Source organism: Hakea prostrata, chromosome 3 (assembly GCF_041222555.1).
Source record: "Hakea prostrata isolate BN-2017 chromosome 3, UWA_Hpros_2, whole genome shotgun sequence".
Taxonomy (NCBI): domain Eukaryota; kingdom Viridiplantae; phylum Streptophyta; class Magnoliopsida; order Proteales; family Proteaceae; genus Hakea; species Hakea prostrata.
Window position 1 is genome coordinate 3,905,386 of NC_142602.1, and position 18,515 is coordinate 3,923,900.

At 40.8% G+C, this 18,515-nt stretch overlaps 1 protein-coding gene across 3 annotated transcripts in view; it reads right to left on the bottom strand.

Moving 5' to 3' along the window:
* Positions 1 to 2,902: 2,902 nt before the first annotated feature.
* LOC149020120 (PHD finger-containing protein 6-like) overlaps positions 2,903 to 18,515 on the bottom strand; it is a 30,317-nt gene continuing 14,704 nt past the window's right edge. For 2 of the 3 annotated variants that reach the window (XM_089148205.1, XM_089148206.1), the window contains 7 exons: positions 18,023 to 18,477; positions 17,864 to 17,926; positions 17,588 to 17,650; positions 15,816 to 15,954; positions 12,920 to 13,150; positions 12,718 to 12,839; positions 2,907 to 3,795 (listed from right to left, as the gene is read on the bottom strand). In XM_089148205.1, the coding sequence (XP_089004331.1) occupies positions 3,101 to 3,795; positions 12,718 to 12,839; positions 12,920 to 13,150; positions 15,816 to 15,954; positions 17,588 to 17,650; positions 17,864 to 17,926; positions 18,023 to 18,470 (1,761 nt within the window). In that variant the 5' untranslated portion in view covers positions 18,471 to 18,477 and the 3' untranslated portion in view covers positions 2,907 to 3,100. Of the gene's footprint in view, positions 3,796 to 12,717; positions 12,840 to 12,919; positions 13,151 to 15,815; positions 15,955 to 17,587; positions 17,651 to 17,863; positions 17,927 to 18,022; positions 18,478 to 18,515 lie in introns of all 3 variants that reach the window. The other variant, XM_089148204.1, reaches the window with a different exon arrangement.

Below are 18,515 nucleotides of genomic sequence, written 5' to 3' on the forward strand. Positions count from 1 at the left end.
AGAAGGGAAACAAAAAGAGCATCTCCTCTTTGGCATTTGGTAAAAGCATTGTATAATGGAGGTATGCGCACCAACGTTTCTGGGACATTTGCTGAGTGGGCGTCCAAATTGCCGCCGGGCAAAGAGTCAATTCACCCCGCCCCCACGTCCCGCCCGGCGCCGCCTGCAACAGGGGCCCCCGCTGAACGCTGGCTCTCACCAAAAGGGAAAGAAAAGTTTTGCGGGGGAAGGAAGAGATGAGCATCTCCTCTTTGGCATTTGGTAAAAGCATTGTATAATGGACTGGTATGCGCCCCCAACGTTTATTCTTCTCTTTTTTTTTTTTTTTTTTAATATTCGGTCAAAACATTTATTATTCTCATTGCCTAAAACCTCACTGTAACATTAAAATTTAAGAAACTTTTCATCTTCCGCTTTGGGCATCAAACTTTTCCCCTTCCGATGGGCTTTAGGTATTTTGTCATCTATTAGATTTTATTACCTGGGTCTAATTAATTTGAATCTCATTTTTCTGAGAATACAATGGACAACCTATCAAGCAATTAATGATTTTTGAAAAATGAAATTTTTTTTTGAGAATTATAGTTAATTTAATAATTTAAATTTATAATTTTAGACATCATTTATTAATAATTCAAATATCTAACTAATTGAATATAAAAAGGTATTTGTGGAAAATGAAGTGTAGTGTCCCTTGAGTTCGTGTTTTTATAATAGTAGTATGATAGTATGATATATATACTTTATCTTTTTAGAAAAAATATATTCCTTATTTCATAGAGGTTTTTACTAGTGATTTATAAGGAAAAATTGTTTGAGATTGAAAAAAAAATACTCTCTTTTCAAATAAAAATTGTTCTTAATTTAATTTAATTTTACGCATTTAAATAAAAAATATATAAAAAGGGTACCAATAATTTATGAGTAAAAAATAACATGACAACAAAGTTAATACAAAAAAATGACATTTAAATAGAGAAAAGTGATACATTAATCAAGTGAAAGATTTGCGGAAAAAGAGGAGTACATGCTTTTATAATAGTAGTTTGATACATACTCTAATTGGGTAAATGGGTCAATCTATCCGTTCAGCCCAAGCCCTCTACTTCCACCACAGATTTCCACAAAAAGGTCATTAAAGTCGCCCACCAAAAAATGTCGATGTAGATCCATCTTCCAATTCGGGTACAATAATTCGGTTTAAAACATAACACATTAAGATAACAATTTACATGCACCACTTCACTAGATTAATTGGGGAAAAAATCATGAAAGCAAATGTTTTATTGAATTTGTGGGATGCCATGGGGGTGGAATTGCTGGCAAACCAAATGGTACAGCAATGGACAAAGGGGCAAGGATTGCCAGAGGAGCCCATTGAAGTGATTTCCGATGAAGCCAAGGTCAACGCTGGAGGGGATAGAGGAACTTGTCTGGATGAGATTTTAGAGTTTTGTTTGATTGGGAGAAATCGGGTTCTGTTGTTGTAAATTTGAAAAGCATTAGGGGGAATAATAGTAGTATTCAAGACATTTTGAATATAAACACGTGTGAAATGAATCTTTACCGTTTATCCCCTATGGGACATGCGTCTCCATTATGGGCCTGCGCAGTTGCCCAAAAAAAAATTCAATTTCATCATCTATAGCTATACTCACGTATTAAATAAATGATTTATGTTTAATTGTTGAGTTTGGTAAAATTTTATTATTTTTATAGGACATGTGTCTCCATTATGGGCCTACGCAATTGCAAAAAAAAAAAATTCAATTTCATCATCTATAGCTATACTCACGTATTAAATAAATGCTTTATGTTTAATTGTTGATAAATATAAATTTTTTATTATTTTTATATATTTTGTCTTCCTTGTTAAAAAAAAAGATAATAATAATAATAATCCAAACTATACGTGAAACATGCATATCCAGGCTTGATTCCCAAAAACCCTAACTAAGACAACGAATTACTCCAACACTTGATGTGGTATGATAGTGTGATTAATAGATTTTGGTGTTGGATTACATATTTTTTGTAACTTAAATATCGTGAGAGAACTATACAAGTACCATAAACTTCACCAAAAAAAAAAAAGAAAAAAAAAGAAAGATGGCCAAAAACTTCTACCAACAAAGGAAAAAAAAGGGGACCATAGAACTATACAAGAACCATAAATTTCTACTAACAAACGGAAAAAAAGAACAAGTACCATTAAAAACCTTTATGGTACCATAAAACACTCAATGACACATAAACCAAGCACAATGAGTTCGAATCTGCACCCGTCCAGGGTAGTGCTCTGTGCTCCCCGACGGGTTTTCCACCACAAAATCATGTGGGGCCCACAGCTAAGAATCGCAAAACATGAAAGATACCAATCGCTGTGGGTCCCACATGTTTTTGTGGTGGAAAACCCATCGGATAGCACAGAGCGCTCACCTGACGTGGTGCAGATCCCGACTAGTCGTCAAAGCACATCTGGCGTAGTGATATCATGATACCCTCCCACAGGTATCCGTCTGCAGCTCATTAAAGTATGTCGACCGGGTTGGTCCAAGGGTAAGCTTCAAGCGAAACCTTGTGGAGCAAAAAATCCGCCATGAGACTGACCCAGGGTGCGATTCCGGGTGCAATGCTCATCAAAAGTAAATCTCGTCACTCCTCTGTAGTCTGTTCCCCTTTTCCCCTCCAATAACTAATAATTGTTTAGCTCTACCTTTTCATAGCAGTCTTGTTTTGCCCCCAAACAGTACAAACAACAAACGATGTACAACGGCCAGATCTGGTTCACCTGAAACCGTAGATAACCAAAAGCGTAATGTGACAGCTCCTAATCTAACGGCAAACCTTTTACAAAGTCAACACATGTAATTCCACATTAACACATAATCCAACAGAATCATTTATCTTTCTCGCCCTATATAAAGCACTGCATGTTCCATGTATTTCTATTTCTATCCAACAGTTATCGACCCTACTATTTCTTCTTCGCAGATCCAGAGGTATTGACCAACGGGATCGGAAAACAAAACTACTTCTAACTTTCTATACTTTTGCTGTTTAATTTGCGATAAATTCTCCTTCAAGCTTCACCCTCACTCTAGCTCCGACCGGATCTGCTGGTGTGGTCTTTTTTCTTCACCGACTTATCGCCGCGAAGCCATTCAAATCTGACCAGTTCACGGCCACGATCCTCTTCTTTTTCTTTCTTCACTTCAATGGAGATGGGTTGAAATTGGTTCCTGGATCTCGAACTACCTTCGCTGTTCCTTATCAGTTCTTGGGAGATGAACGGAGTTGTGTTTGCTGCTTTATCTATCTCGTCCAAGCTACGAATTTTCACTCCCTTTCCTCGCGATTCCATATCTGTGCAATCCCAAGCACAAGGCTTTTGGGATGAGGTTCCGGCTTTTACTCCATCCATGTTCTTCTGGCCACGCCCCCAAGTCCCCCAAGTCTCCTCCTTTTCTTTCTTCACTTCAAGTTTCTTGGATCCAAGTCTTTTTGTTGGTTCCTGAGCTGCAAATCCAGGAGGAGCATCGGGAAACTCATGATGTCCACTGGCTAGAAGTGGTAGCACGTTCTTGACGATGTCTATTCTCCCAACATCCCTGCCACCGATCATGTCAATCTCCATGTTGACAACCTCAGGATTATTATTTTTCAGAGATTGAACATCGATCATCTGTAGTTCTCCCGGCGCCAACAGAGAGGAAGATAATAGCACATCTGTGGGGCTTGGACCACTGTCTACATGGTGGAAAACTCCCCACAGGTATGATTCCATATTTATTCCTGTTACAATATTTAACTACATCAAGCCACGTCATAGATTCTAACTTAAGGAAGTAGTTAGTAAAGTCATCTAAATCAATGTCACTTCTGTCAAGCAAGGGCCGTGGATTGATTTTAATGTAATGGAGAAAAATAATTGCTTTTACCAGTAGTTAAAAACTTGCAATATACATAAATCCTCAACACACACACTCTCTTATGCACAGAATCATCATTAATGCAAACATTAAGTTTAAGAATCATCTTAACTGTGCAGAATATCTTACTCGCTAGATGGGCACAAATCAACTGAAAAACATCTTTGTCCTAATTTGCTTGGGTTTCTTGCCCCAACAGTTAATTCCATCTGGCTGCTTGAATAATTTCCTAAATTTCCATTCTACCTTGGTCCATAAATTTTTTGTCTGAATTCACTTTTTCAAAATTTCTAATTACATATCCTCACATACTATATAAGAAGCACATGAACAGTGTGATTCTCTAATTTGTGCACAGATAAAAGAGACACAAATGTATGCATGTATGCCTACAAAGGTGATAGTGATACCCAAAAACTTGGTTCTGATGGGGCATTGTGGTTGCTCAAGACTGCTCTTTTTGCTTGATAGTACAATTAGAGCTATCTTACCAGGGAAAAAAAAGAAAGAATGATTAGAGCTAATAATTCTTTTGGTTCAATGTCTCTAACGTGTGTCTTCTGCATCATAAATTTCCATTTGCATAAGGTTGCTGATAATGCAGTTGCTGCATTCAGTTTGGTTTACTCCTGATTCCTTAGAAAGATTCAGTTCCGTTTTGTTTAGAGAAGTACAATATGGATGATGGAATTTGCAATTTTAGGGTTAGCTGTGTCTGAGTCCTATTTCTTCTTTTTTTTTGGCTAATAAGTGTATTCATGTAACCAGCCCCAGTCATTCCCAAAAGAGCCAAAAGAGGGCCCAAGACCATTTGAACATTGAAGTCAAACCAGGGGGCCCGAATCAGATCAGGGGCAAATTGGTCATTATCGACCCCTGGACCGAGTCCAGCTAACTTTTTGGAGTTAAATTTTGTTTTTGTTTTGTTATTTGGAGTCCTAGTCTGAAGGTTATTTAAGAGTTTCAGTTTAAGTTGGAGTTAGTTGTTTGGTGGTGATAAGGTTTGTTAGTTGGTTGTGATCGGGTTCCTTATCCAAATGGATCTTATCTGAATAAAGCAGGTTGAATATTTTTGAGTTAAACAATGGCTTGGGCCATGGGGGGACAGGGACCCTCGCAGCCTGGGCTGGAGACTAATTCTCGAACTTCAGAAATTCCAGTAACATCTTCATCTTCTTCAAGTATTCAAGCATCTAGTCACAGCAGTCGGGTTTACAGCAGCCTTCACCCCTTCCCAGCAGCCCCAAGTAGGTACAGACCTTCCCCCACCCCTTCCCTCTACTGCACAACCTTCCCCAATCCCCTGTCCCTGCTGCCGCATAAATCCAGCAGCACCCCCACAACCCCACAGGCCCTAGAACCCTTCCCCTTGCTGTTTCAGATCTTTAGGCACTCTCCCCTCCTTCCTCTGACCCTACCACTCCTTTTCCCAACCTGTCCAGTCCCTACAAGTCCCTCTAGAGCCTCCCCACCCCACTCAGTTCTCCATTCGACAGAAAAGAGGAAACCATAAACATTTTTTCCTGCATTTAGTAGAAGACTCCTAGGTTCTGAAACCCTAAATTCTACTACCATTCAGACCCAATTTGTGCTGGTTCTTATTAAGAAGATCTTGGAAGATCTAACAAGACCCTGGGTTACATCATGTAATCAGGTCTTCTGCCTGACTTTTCCCTGTGACCGTGCAAGGTCTGCAGTCCGAGGACCAGGTCATCCAAGGATTCAAGTGGAAAGCCAATTAAATCCAAAGTGAGTGACCCTAAACAGGTAAGAGTTGAACACGGATAGCTTGTTGATTTAGACCAGGACCCATGCTAACTTGGCCACTCCCCTGGAGTTGAATCTCAACTTGGTTTTAGGTGGTTCGAAATCTAATTTGGTTTAGACAGTCGTGTGACTTTTTATTCGAATGGTAAATGTGCAAGTTCATATTTGAGTTTGCCAATGCCAACTCAGCTACCCCCTTAAGGTTGGATCACTGATTTGGTGGAAAAAGTCATCTAATTTCTGATTTTAACTGTAATGGTTCTAGCTTAGCTCCACCTTAGTAAGGTTGCTACTCAACATGTACAGAACTAGAAGTTTATGAAGTTCAGGAATCTTAGGTCAACAAAAGCCCGTGTTGAAGACAGAATTGTTTTCTATTTAAGAGCTTTACACCATATCCCTGGTTATCCTTGATGTAACCAGATGGACCCCTCCCCCAAGAGAAGCCCTTTTCCTAGGGCCCCTCTAGGAAGGCTGAGCTAGGGGCAAAGAGGTCATTTTGCCTTCTGTAATTGGAGTCCTAGTGAATCTAGAATAATTTTGGGAGTCCATATATACTTTTATTTTGTTATGAGTCCTTGTTTGTTAAGTTATGAAGGAGTCCTGGTCTAGATAGGAGTCCTAATTAGAAAAGGATTTATTTTGCTGGAGGTTTTTTTTTCCTTTTTCTTTTTTTTGGGGTGGGGGAGGGATGAATAAATAAATTCATTCCCAAACAGAACAAAATAAAGGAGCACAAAGGGGAAAGCCCAAGCAACGGGAGCCACAAGACTCCAATTACAAGCAACCGAAGGGCAAAAAGCCTAGCAACCACCTATGAGCAAGATAGATAGCAAACTAACAATACTAGAAGATATTTTTTAGACTTTTATTTTTCTTCTTATTTCATGGCAACGAAAAACAACAATAAAATCGTTGCCGATTTAGTGCTGCCCTCTATAGATGCGATTGCTCCTTCTACAACTCTCACGATCAAAGACCGACACAGGATTGTTAGGACATGGGACCAGCGAAGGAGGAAGAAGGCGGTGGCACAGAGGTTTGGGGGGAGGAGCTTGGGAGAGAGAGAGAGAGAGAGAGAGAGAGAGAGAGAGAGAGAGAGAGAGAGAGAGAGAGAGAGAGGGAAGGCCTGAGAGGGAGGCAAAGGGAGAGGGAGGAGAAGAGGGACCAGAGAGAAGGAGAGGGGATTTTGGAGTGGGCTGATGAGAAGGGCGGGCGAGAGCAATTGGGGGGGATCCAGTGGAGTTGTGGACCCAAATGGATGGCTGAGTGAGGGGGGAAGTGGGATTGGGTTAAGGAGGCTAGGCTAGAAGGAAAAGCGAAGGGGGGGGGGCAAGGACTTGGGTTAGTTGGAGCCAAGCCCAATAGGGGGAGACATGGGTTGTGGGGGGGGGGGGACAGAATTTTAGGTTAAGTAGAGATAATGGGCTGGGAACATGGCCTAGGTAGGAGGAAGAGGTGATTTGGGAGAGGGGGCCCACTGGGGAAGAAGTAGAGAGATGAGAATGGGAGGAGGAAAAAGAGAGAGGTTGGGTTTGATCGCAACTAACAGCAAAGAACGAAGGAGAAGAGGGGACCAGCGGGAGAGAGGGCACTGGGAGAGGGGAGGCGTCAGGGGTGTCAAGATCTAAATTAGCAGCAGTAACAACGGGAATCACGGCCTGAGTTGTAGCATGATTCCCTGTTTGGATTGCATCCTAATTTGCAGCCAAGGGTGCAGAGCTTGTGTCCAATCGGTTTCAGTCCAACCAACGATATACCGGAGTTCTTGCCTGAATAGTGGCAGGTCTCCGTTCACAATGCAAGTAGACCGTAGGGGTTGGACAAGCATATGTGGTGGCGGCATTGGCTGATGTAGTTGCGGGCGCGTCCTTAAGGTAGAGGAGGCTTCAATGGGGGCTTTTACCGGGGATGCGGGAACATCGCCACCGTAAAAAGCGAGCAGCAGATTCGTCAACAGGAGCACCCATATTAGCATCTATAGTTGCGGCATCAATCACAACGTTGATGAGTAGCAACACCAAAGGCATCATTGCCGCGATCGACAATGAACTACTCTTAAATCTATAACAAAGCCTGGAGCAAAGAGGATAAATCCCCTTGATGGGCCAAAGCCCTTAGGGAACATGGCAATCAGTAGCAGAGATTTGTCAGAGGGCATCGAGCGACAACCCAATAGCATAATCAACAACATCTTCAGAGAAACAATCTCCAGAATTGGCAATAGTGATTCCCCTACTCCGGCACTCGGTCAAATCAATGTGGATGAGGCCAGCATTGGTGGTGATGATACCACTGAAAGTGGGAGGGCAACAAAGGATGTTGGCAAGGGTTGTGCTAGAGCAGACAATAACACTCACCAAATGAGCGCGCAAGGTCAGTGGGCATTGAAGGTTCTCTGAACATCTTCAAGAATCGATCTCCTGCACAGCTTATTGCATTTACAGGGAGGGTTTGTAAAACATGCGGCAGCGGCTGTGTCTTGGTTCATCTTCTTCTTCTTCCTCCTCTCCTCTCCTCTCCTCTCCTTCCATCCGAAGCTCTCTTGTTCCTTTAGAAGAACATTACTTAGTTCGGGTCCAAAATGTTAATAGGATCCCAAAAGTATTTTTATTTTTGAGTTTGGATTCTGTCAAGTTGAAGAGTCCTAGTTAAGGTAGGAGTCTCAATTGGAGAGGGATTCCCTTAGTGACACTCCACTTCTTACTAGGAGATTAGAACTACTCTTATTTTGTAATTTGGATCATTCTAGGTTGAGTTATAATAGAATCCTTGTTAGAATGACAGTCCTAGTTTTTTTTTTTTTTGGATGAATAATTAATCAATTAAAAGACGAGACAAATACAAAGAAAGATCCACGGGCAAAGGATCAAAGGGGAGAATGGATTTGGGAGTTGAGGCCCCAGGCAACAACAATGAGTATGTTCCTTGGGGAGTCAACAACCGGGGGGGAGGGAAAAGCAGAAATTTTAGAGGATGGATCGGGATTTAGAAGTCCAGCGCCGAAGGTTTCGCTCCCACCACGAGATGGTGGGTGAAGCCCCAAAAACAAGCCCGCCTATTCGGTCACAAATGGAGGTACACGAGAAGTTACTCAAAACCCAAGACCAGTTCCTAATAAACCCAAATGATCGACGACAGCGGGGCCAAATGAAGTTAAGGGCTTTTCTCCAAAGAGCACTGGAGAAAGGGCAAGAAAAAAAAACAAGAAAATTTAGGTTCACAAGGATGTGGCGGGAAGCAAGGAATGACTGGGTTGGTAAGGCAGTGTTTAGGGCTCTCCAAAGGGTAAGAGAGTGGCGAGGAATATGATCTTTGAACCAAACCAATGGGGGCCATAGGGGGGGAGGGGAGGGGGAACGAAACAAATTCCAAGCAGACTGAGTGGTGAATATTTTGGAAGAAGAGGGGATCCAAATAACTCTATCGTGGGGAAGGGAAAGGATAGGGGGGAGAGAGTTCCAAACTTGCGTGAGACAATGGTGAGGGGGAAGGACCCAAGAACCACTAGAGATAAAATGTGAAAGGCGAGTATTTTTGGGAATGCGAGTCTCATAGACCGTGCGGGGAGAAAAGAGATTGAGAAGAATACCCATCGGATGCCAAGGATCTAGCCAGAAAGAAGTAGAGGAACTAGAGGAGATCTGGATGGTGATGGCAGGGAGAGCATGAGGTCTGAGGAGAAGCAATTTCCTCCATGACCAGGAAGGATTAGGAGGAATAGGGGCAGTCCAGAAAGAGTCAGATTTGAGAAGATAAGATTGAACCCATTTAACCCAGATAAAGTCATGGTTAGTGACAATTTTCCAAATGAGTTTGAGCAACGCAGCAGAATTGACTTCTTGGATTCTGCGGATTCCAAGACCCCCTTCAGATTTGGGTCTACAAATGTTGGCCCAGCTGATGGGGCGAAGGAAACGCACAGATTCCTGGCCTTTCCATAGGAAAGCACAGAAGAGAGATTCCATTGCAGACGTGATGGCTTTGGGGATCGGGAAAATGCCACACCAATAGAGGTAGGAAGATTGGAGCACAGATCGAATGAGTTCAACCCTACCGGCAAACGAGAGTAGTCGGCTTTTCCAGAGTTGGAGGCATTTACGGATATGATCCAACATGGGCAAGCAATGATGGCGGGAGAGCCTACCCGGGATAAGAGGGAGACCAAGGTAAATCACAGGGAAGGAGCCAGCCTTAAACCCCGAAAGATTAAGGAGATTTGAACGCAAAGGCTCAGACACACCTGAAAGGAAGAGGGATGATTTATCGAGGTTGACCTTAAGGCCGGAGATAGATTCAAAGAAGGAGAGAGCGGAGATGATGGAAGATATGGAAGAATGGTCAGCTTTAGCGAAGATCATGAGATTATCAGCAAAAGCAAGATGGGTGAGATTGATAGCTTTACACTTTGGGATGGGAGAAATAAGAAGTTGATCAGTCTTGGCTTGGAGAATACGGGAGAGCACCTATAGAGCCAAAGAAAATAGGAAGGGAAAAAGGGGACAACCTTGCCGAATTCCAACCCGAGAGGGAAAGAATCCGGCCGGCGAGCCATTGGTTAGAACAGAGAATCTTGGAGTAGAGATGTAGACCTCAATCCAATGGATGAAGGAAGGAGGGAAACCCATAGCGGAAAGAACATCACTGATAAAGTCCCAGCGGATAGAATCAAAAGCTTTGTGGAGGTCAACTTTGAGGAGGGCCGCAGGGGAATGAGAGGATCTTTCGAACCCCCTAACAACCTCGGCACAAAGGAGAATATTATCCGCGATACTACGACCTGAGATAAAAGCTGATTGGTTGGGACTAACCAGGGTTGGCATGATCTTCTTGAGCCTATTCGCTAGGATTTTGGATATGAATTTGTAGAGAAGATTACAAAGGGAGATGGGGCGAAAATCAGAAACAGAAGAGGCTCCAACTTTTTTGGGGATAAGACAGAGGAAAGTTTGGTTGATGGAAGAGAGCCGAGAGGGATTGAGAAAGAAAGCTGCGGACAGCTCTAATAAGGTCGACCTCAATGAGATCCCAGGCACAAGAGAAGAATTCCATACTAAATCCATCAGGGCCTGGGGCACGGTTTGATTTGTGGGAACGGATGGCCAGAGGCTATAAATAGTTAGGATCAGCTTTTGAGTCCTAAGGTGAGTTCATTCATCTAAGGCTATAAATAAAGCCTCCCTAGCTTGTAAATGACAGATTATGGTTAATGAATAAAATTTGAGATTTGAAGGAGCAAGGCTTAGGAGTTGTGGACCCTAGGAGGGAGTTGGCGGCTGCAATTGAGTGAGATTTCTGCAGAATTTTGAAGCCCTTGAATCCCCTTGCAGTCAAGTATAAAACACCCCCAGCCCTGCCCCTTCCTCCTTTTCCTCCCATCTACGGCCTTCCCCATCCCTAAACCCTAAAACCTGTGCAACTACAGCCCCCCCCCCCCCCCAATCGCACTTCACTCTCCCCCTCTCCCCAACCCTGTGGCAGCATCCCCTTTCCCTCCCTCATCCCTATTCCCCAGTACCCCTCCCTTACCCAGCCTGAGACCTCACTTCCCAAGTCTCCCTCTTCTCTTTTTCTTCTTCTTTCTTCCTTGCAGCAGTTCTGGAATTTCCAGAATTTCACCTAAACCCCAACCCTTAGGTCCCCCTAATCTCTAGGCCTATACCCACCCCATTAGGAATTAGACTCTCCTCCCCGTACCCTACCTTCGATCCCCAATTTACCCTAGTAGAACCTAAATTTCATTTCTTCCTTCAAACGCTAGAATACTAATCTTACCTTCAACTATAATTCTCAAACCACTCATCCAAGCCTTAAACCCTATTAGGATCATCCTCCCTACACCTTCGCTGACCTTCAACCATAACCCTAGACCTAACCATTCCCCTAGAAACCCTAATTTCCATCAAACCCTAATTTAAAAAAACCCTAACTTAATGTTCAATTCTGAAATTAAAATTATAACAAGGTTTTGAATTGAACCCTATCAAACCCTAAGTCCTAGCCCTACCCAAACCCTTGCTAGGTCATTCTAAATCCTAGAACCTTCAAATCAGCCCTAACCCTTCAACTGCAGGGTGTACTAAGCCCTAAGCAGCTGCTGTAAACCTTTGAGGACCTAATTACAAGGTGGTTAAACCCTAGTTAATTGCTGGTTCAATTGAGTAAGATCCTGAGTGTGAACCTTAGATTCAGGGCCTGCATCCAACCTTGAAACCCTAGATCCCTGGTTCACATCAATCCTGTTATTAGGGTCAATGATATATGGGGCAAAATGTTGGGCAGTTTCAAAGTGGCATATGGAAAAGCTGTATCTTGCAGAGATGAGGATGTTAACATGGATGTGTGGACAAATTAGCGAGGATAAAGTAAGGACTAAACTAAGCTGATGTAGGAGTCATCAAATCAATGAGAAACTCTAAGAATGTTGTTGAGGTGGTTTAGCCATGTGCAGCATAGGCCTGAGCATGCCTCATTAAAGAAGAGCTATCTAGTCCCAATTGATGGAGCTAAGAGTGCTAGTGCAGGCCTAAAATGACCATAGGTGAGACTGTGAAGAATGACAAGCATAGTCAGGGTCTTGGGCCAAGTGTGACCTCAGATATAGCCTATTGGAGCGCAAGGATCTACATTATTGACGCCATGTAGCCGAGATTTTCCTGATTTCTCGGGCTATTGTCTTTTTATTTTCATGTTCCATTCCCATTTCTCACTTCTTCATCTAATTTCTTCATTCCTCTTCTCTTCATTCGCTGATTAATTGGGGGCAAGACAGAGTAGCTGATTTGTTGGTCTAAGGGACAATGATAAGAAACTAATAAGCATTAACAACTTATTTGTATTTCACATCAAGAATTTTATCCAGTTCCAGACCATCAATTTTAGATCAACCTTAGATTTTCCACTTTTTTCTTTGCTTTACAACATTGATTAGAAGGAGACAGAAAATGTATGCTTCTTCTTAAGTTTAATTCATAATAACAGAAAGAAGATATCTTAACATAAAAGTTGAAAGACTCACTCGAATCCAGAGGCAGTTGTTTAGATGTAAATATCAATAACTCTACTCCATCCAAGCAACTCTTCATTGCAAAATCATGCACTTCTAAATATTCATAAAGGGCATCATACATTTTTGTTGACCTGCATAGGTTATTATGATGACTTAATAATTGTTATCAAACAAATTTTGGATTGAGATCCTATGGATGGAAAAAACAAACCTCTCGAAATCTCCAGGGAAAAAATAAAGGGCAATGTCATTCCCGGATGGTGAATATGAATCAAAGACCTCAGCCCATATGTCAGAATGCTTTTGCAACTTAAACTGCAGAATTCCAGACATTTTCTTCGAAAACATATAAGCTTTAAGAGAAACTTTTGTAGGAGGGTGAGCCTGAAATCCATCATAAAAATGGCTACAGGAAGTCATATTGACAACCTCGAAACTCCCTCTGCAAAAAGAAAGAATAATTATGGTTCAAGCAGTTCTACTCAGGCATGACAAAGAATTGTCTGGATCTCCAGAAAAAGCCCCATGAGAACGATGAACAACAAAATCCGAAAATCCGTAGTGATCATAAAACATTATGTTCCAGCACATAAGGGATGGAAAGAAGAATAATCATCAACTATAGAGCTTATAACAAAATGGTCCACAACAGAGCCACAATATGAATATATATAATTTGTGAGCGACAGCAGATGTCATCATAAAACAGAAATTGTTTGCCAGCTACTCAAGTGAAGGATATCACATACTGATTTAGGTTGGTTCAACAACCCCACAGCAAGTAACAGTAAGTTTTCCAGCAATGCCATGTCGGGCAGATGATTGCCTCGTAATGTAAATGTTCATTCCTGCTTTGGAGTTGCTTTGATGCTGATCTGAAAACAGCAGGTAACAGTTTTGCTCACTTCTTCTGTATGTTTCATACATAAATATTCCTCCAGGCCTTGTTTATTGGTTTCCCTAGCCAAAAATGCCAAAGAAGCACCTCTGGTTTCCATGAAAATTTCATCAGTCTATATATGAGCTAGTAGTGATCTTATCCCCCTCCTTCCCCCCCCAAAAAAAAAAAAAAAAAAAAAAAAGAAAAAAGAAAAAGGAAGTTCATTGATATATCAGTTTGTTGAGAACAGAAAAAGAGAAAAGAAAGGTTGTTTGATCCACCAAATATATTGGTCAACTAGATAAATCCTTTTCCATCTGTAAAAGAGTATGAGAAGATTCAATAATTGCAGTCAAATTTTCCCAAGCGAGTCAGCTTAGCCTGATAAGATTCTTCAATCTACACAGCATTCCTCCTCTTTCATTTCGCTCGAAAACCCTCCATTCGATGCATTGAACCCTATTTTCCACTATAGTCACCTCAATTCAACTCCACCTTTTTTTTTTATAGGTCAATTCAGCCTTACCCCATTTAAATGGGGCAGGTACAAGGATCCTTTTTATCCAATCAGATCTATTCAAAGTCATACCTGTTACTAGTCTAGGCAATAAGTGTCTTTCCTCACCACTTCTCCTAGTGTCATTTTAGAGTTACCCTTGACTCTTTTAGCTCAACTTTGATCAAATCAACCATCTGAACTGGAATATTCAGAGGCATCCATTGCACATGTTCATACCAAAACTATTTCTCCTTCTAATCCTGAGGTGTCCATTCATACCCTCTTTGAATCTGTATATTAATGATACAAAATTGCAGGTTTTCTGTGTGTTTACTTGGTAATAGTACATTTACAAGCAAAATTTTCTGTTTAGAACTTGTCACAAAAGAGAACAATAAACATTGATGACAGAAAATAATGACTGGGGAGGACAGCACCAATATCAAAACAGTTGGACCTAAGGAGCGGGAAAGATGAGACTTTATGGCATACAGTGCAACCCAGAATAAGACTAATGTAGCTGCAAAAATGTAAGTGACAAAGATGTTTAAAAAATTTTGACATATAAAAGCCATATAACAAATATTATTAAGCTATTATCCAGATTGAAGGAATTAGAGGAACTAGGGGCAGACCTAAGATAACTTTAAGAGAAGTGGTGAAGAAAGCATATGCCTAGCTTAGGACTTGTACCTAGTATGGCCTCAAGCAGAGCCGACTGGAAGGCAAGGACCCATGTAACCAACTCTAGTTAGTTGGGAAAAGGCTTGTCGTTTTTGTATCTGTTATTTCTAAGGCCAGCTCAAATGAGCAATCTTTTCAAAATAAAGATGCATTAATAAAATGCAACTTATATCTTAATTTCTAAGGAAGAATGGTACCATCACAAACGTAAAAATTGAAGCAAAATAGAAAAGGGACAGTATATGCTGAACTGTAACAATCACTGACTTGCTGTGGGGTAATCAGTCTTTTGAGACTCATACTAAGGTACCCCAGAAATAGAGGATTTTCAGGGAAAAGATTTAAGTTGTTGTATAAAGTATAACCTCAACAAGGATGGCCTTCCTAGGAGCCCAAGCTTCAGGAATCACAACGCAAATTCACTAAATTAATTTTTTCAGGAATTTTGTAATATTTAATTTCAAAAGAATAAGAAACTCCATACTCTATGGGTTATGTTCTACTTCCTCTTTTTCATCCCACAATCAAATCCCCTGAGTCAGAATCAATCAAATGTGCAACTTCAAAGTAATAGTGTACCTCAAACCCCTGAGTCAGAATCAAACTTCGTTTTGACTGCATATTTGTCTACGAAAGTCAATGATAAGCTAAGAGAAAGCCAATTGAGGTGGCACAACCATGTTCAATGGAGGTCCTTAGATGCCCATATAGAGAAGTGAAATCCAGATTGAAGGAATTAGAACAACTAGGAGTAGAACTAAAATAACTTTAAGAGAAGTGGTGAGAAAGGTTATGCATAGCTAAGGCCTTATATCTAGTATGGCCCCAAATAGAGTTATTGGGAGGCAAGGATTCATGTAGCAACCCCATTTAGTTGGGACAGGGCTTCTTGTTTCTGTATTTCTCTAAGAAAGTCAATAAAACCATGAAAATGGTCATGAACCATGAAAATGGTCATGGACCATATTGCTGGTGTTCTGCATGCTTTTCACTTTATCAAATGAATACTATATCAAGTTAATTAGGAAAGGATAGGTTTCTCACTTCCATGTACAATCTAGAGAAGGAGGATTTTCATGATCCTCCTCAAATCTGGGGGAGATCACTGCTAGATTCTTTTCTTGAACATATTTCAGGAACTGTGAGTCAATAAGAGAAGCTTCACCAAGCATATTCGCAGGTTCTGAAAATTTGTGCAAGGCAACACATGTTACAAGTTAGTACCCCAAAAAACCATAAACCAATATAAGTAATAACAAGTTATGCTAACAGCAGCTTTAATTATTCCAAGAATCTAAATATTGGTCTCTTTAACATTATGTGCAAAATTATTAGGCTGATGAAACATCAATGGCTCCACCTATCAAACACACTGGTTTCCAGTTGGCATAAAGCAACATAGAGTAGAGTGAGCAAATCATGCTGACAGCAATTCTGACTATTAGTAATTTTCAGCATACTGCATAGTATATCTGGGAATGTAAATCAGTATGAGAGGCTTCAATTACCAAAGACAGGTTTCACAATGAGCATGAGTAAGACAACATATAGTGATATTCAGGAATAACTCCTGTGTACTAAACAAAGGATTGCTAATTAGTAAAGGTTGAGTGACAATTAGTTAATTATTCACCAAAACATGCTGACCACAAGCCTGAAATTAGTAGTATTTTCAACACCCTGTATTACAATATCTATTAGCATGTGAAACAGGACATATTTGGGCTTGAAAACATAAAGCAATGTCTGGATACCTCTTGCTTTGGTAACATAAAGTGCTGTGCAAATACTTCTGAAGCAAAGGTTTGCTCAAGAGCACATTGAGAAGCTTGTCTGAAGAAGCAAGACATCTGTCATGGGGGAATAATTGGTACTAAAATTTTATAACATTTGATCCATGGTTATCATGGCATCATCTAGGTGTCTAGCAGGTTTCCGAGGGCCTGGCGGGTAGCCACCTTATTCTAACTTAGCAAGTGCCTTGTGTCTTGGAGCCACCTAAAAAGCCTTGGGATGCCAAGTTCCTGGGAAGTTATATATATAAACATAGGGAGTATATATATCTATATATATATATAATGCCATTTTTAACATTTTTATTGGCTTGCGTTCAAGTTTAGGTATAGGTGAGAAGCATGGGGATCATTAGTACCCCCCAAATAAATAAAGCTTTGAAAGAAGTCACACTTCACTAGTTTGCTTTAACTGTTCTCATTTACCTTTTTACTTGGGTTTTTTGCCCCCTTCGAATAACTTTGTTTCTGACAAAATGCTGCTGTAATGCTGTAATGATGTTGTTAAATGTAGTGCCATATGAGTACGTATATTCAATTTGTAGTAGGGTAGACTATTGCTATACTAGGCATAGTGGATAAATAAAATATAATAGGACACATAAGCAGGCAGCCTAAATGCTTAGATGGCTCTCTGACACCTTGAGTTGCCTAGGCACCTCAACAACCACGATTTGTTCTATCATCTCTATTGGCATTTAAGTAAGCTAAGTCCAAATTCTCCATGTGTTTATATGAAGCATTGAGAACTTCCCTTTCTTCTTACTTTCATTTTTTGTTTCTCATTTTCCATCTCTTCATTCCCCTTTTTTCCCAACCTCAGTTTTCCATTCCTTGTTTTGTTTGGATCCATATAGCCGACTTGGCATTAAGATTGCTTCTGTTTTTTTCCTTGTACTTTTCTCCTTCTCACAACAATAGCACTTGTTGTGAGTGGATTTATCTTAGCCAATTCTTAAGGCCGAAAAAGAAAGATGAAAATATATGACACAAGTCATATTCTATATCATTCCACATGCTTACCTGAGTTTCTGGTGCTTGGCGATTCACAGTGTTGTGAAGGATAAACAACAGGAGCCTTGGTTCCTGAAACAAACCTCATATTGTGAGAAGGAGAAAAGGACAAGGAAATAAAAAAAGCAATCTTAATGCCAAGTCAGCTATATGGATCCAAACAAAACAAGGAACGGAAAACTGAGGTTGGGAAAAAAGGGGAATGAAGAGATGGAAAATGAGAAACTAAAGATGAAAGTAAATGACACAAATAAGTCAAATTCTACATCATTGCACTTGTCTTACCTGAGTATCTGGTGCTTGGCGATTCACAGTGTTGTGAAGGATAAACTACAGTAGCCTTGGTTCCTGAAACAAACCTCATATTAGCAATCTATTGACAGATGCACAAGATTCTCCTATGAGAAACAAATCTATGAAACACAAATATCATGGCAAGTATACCCTCTACATTAGACAGCTCCAACTTCTCTCCCAGGTTTGGCTTGTCATGTGAAACCATATCACAATATGGTGGTTGGGTTCGAACAGCTACTTTCTTTGAATTCACATTCTGCCTCTGAAGTAAATACTTTGAGTGAAGTGTTGACACAGGGGGAGTCCTACTGGACCTCATGCCATCTGTTGGATGAGATTGTGATGCTGAACAAATATTTGCCTTTTTTTTTTGGGTACCAGACGCCAACATAATTGCCTCTTCAGGAGGAATACACTTTACTCTTCCTGTTTCAACCAGTTTCAAATAACTAGTTCTGGGAGCTGTTGCCATAGACTTCTGCATGGGAGACTTTATTTTTACTGGATGACTTCTGGCTTCTGAATGACTCTCTTTCTGCAGCCTGCATGCTTCACAAAACCAAATGGCTGGAACACCTATGAGGTTCGTTTTCATACAGTAGCTGAAAATGGAAACCAAAATTAGTCTGGAAACAAAGTT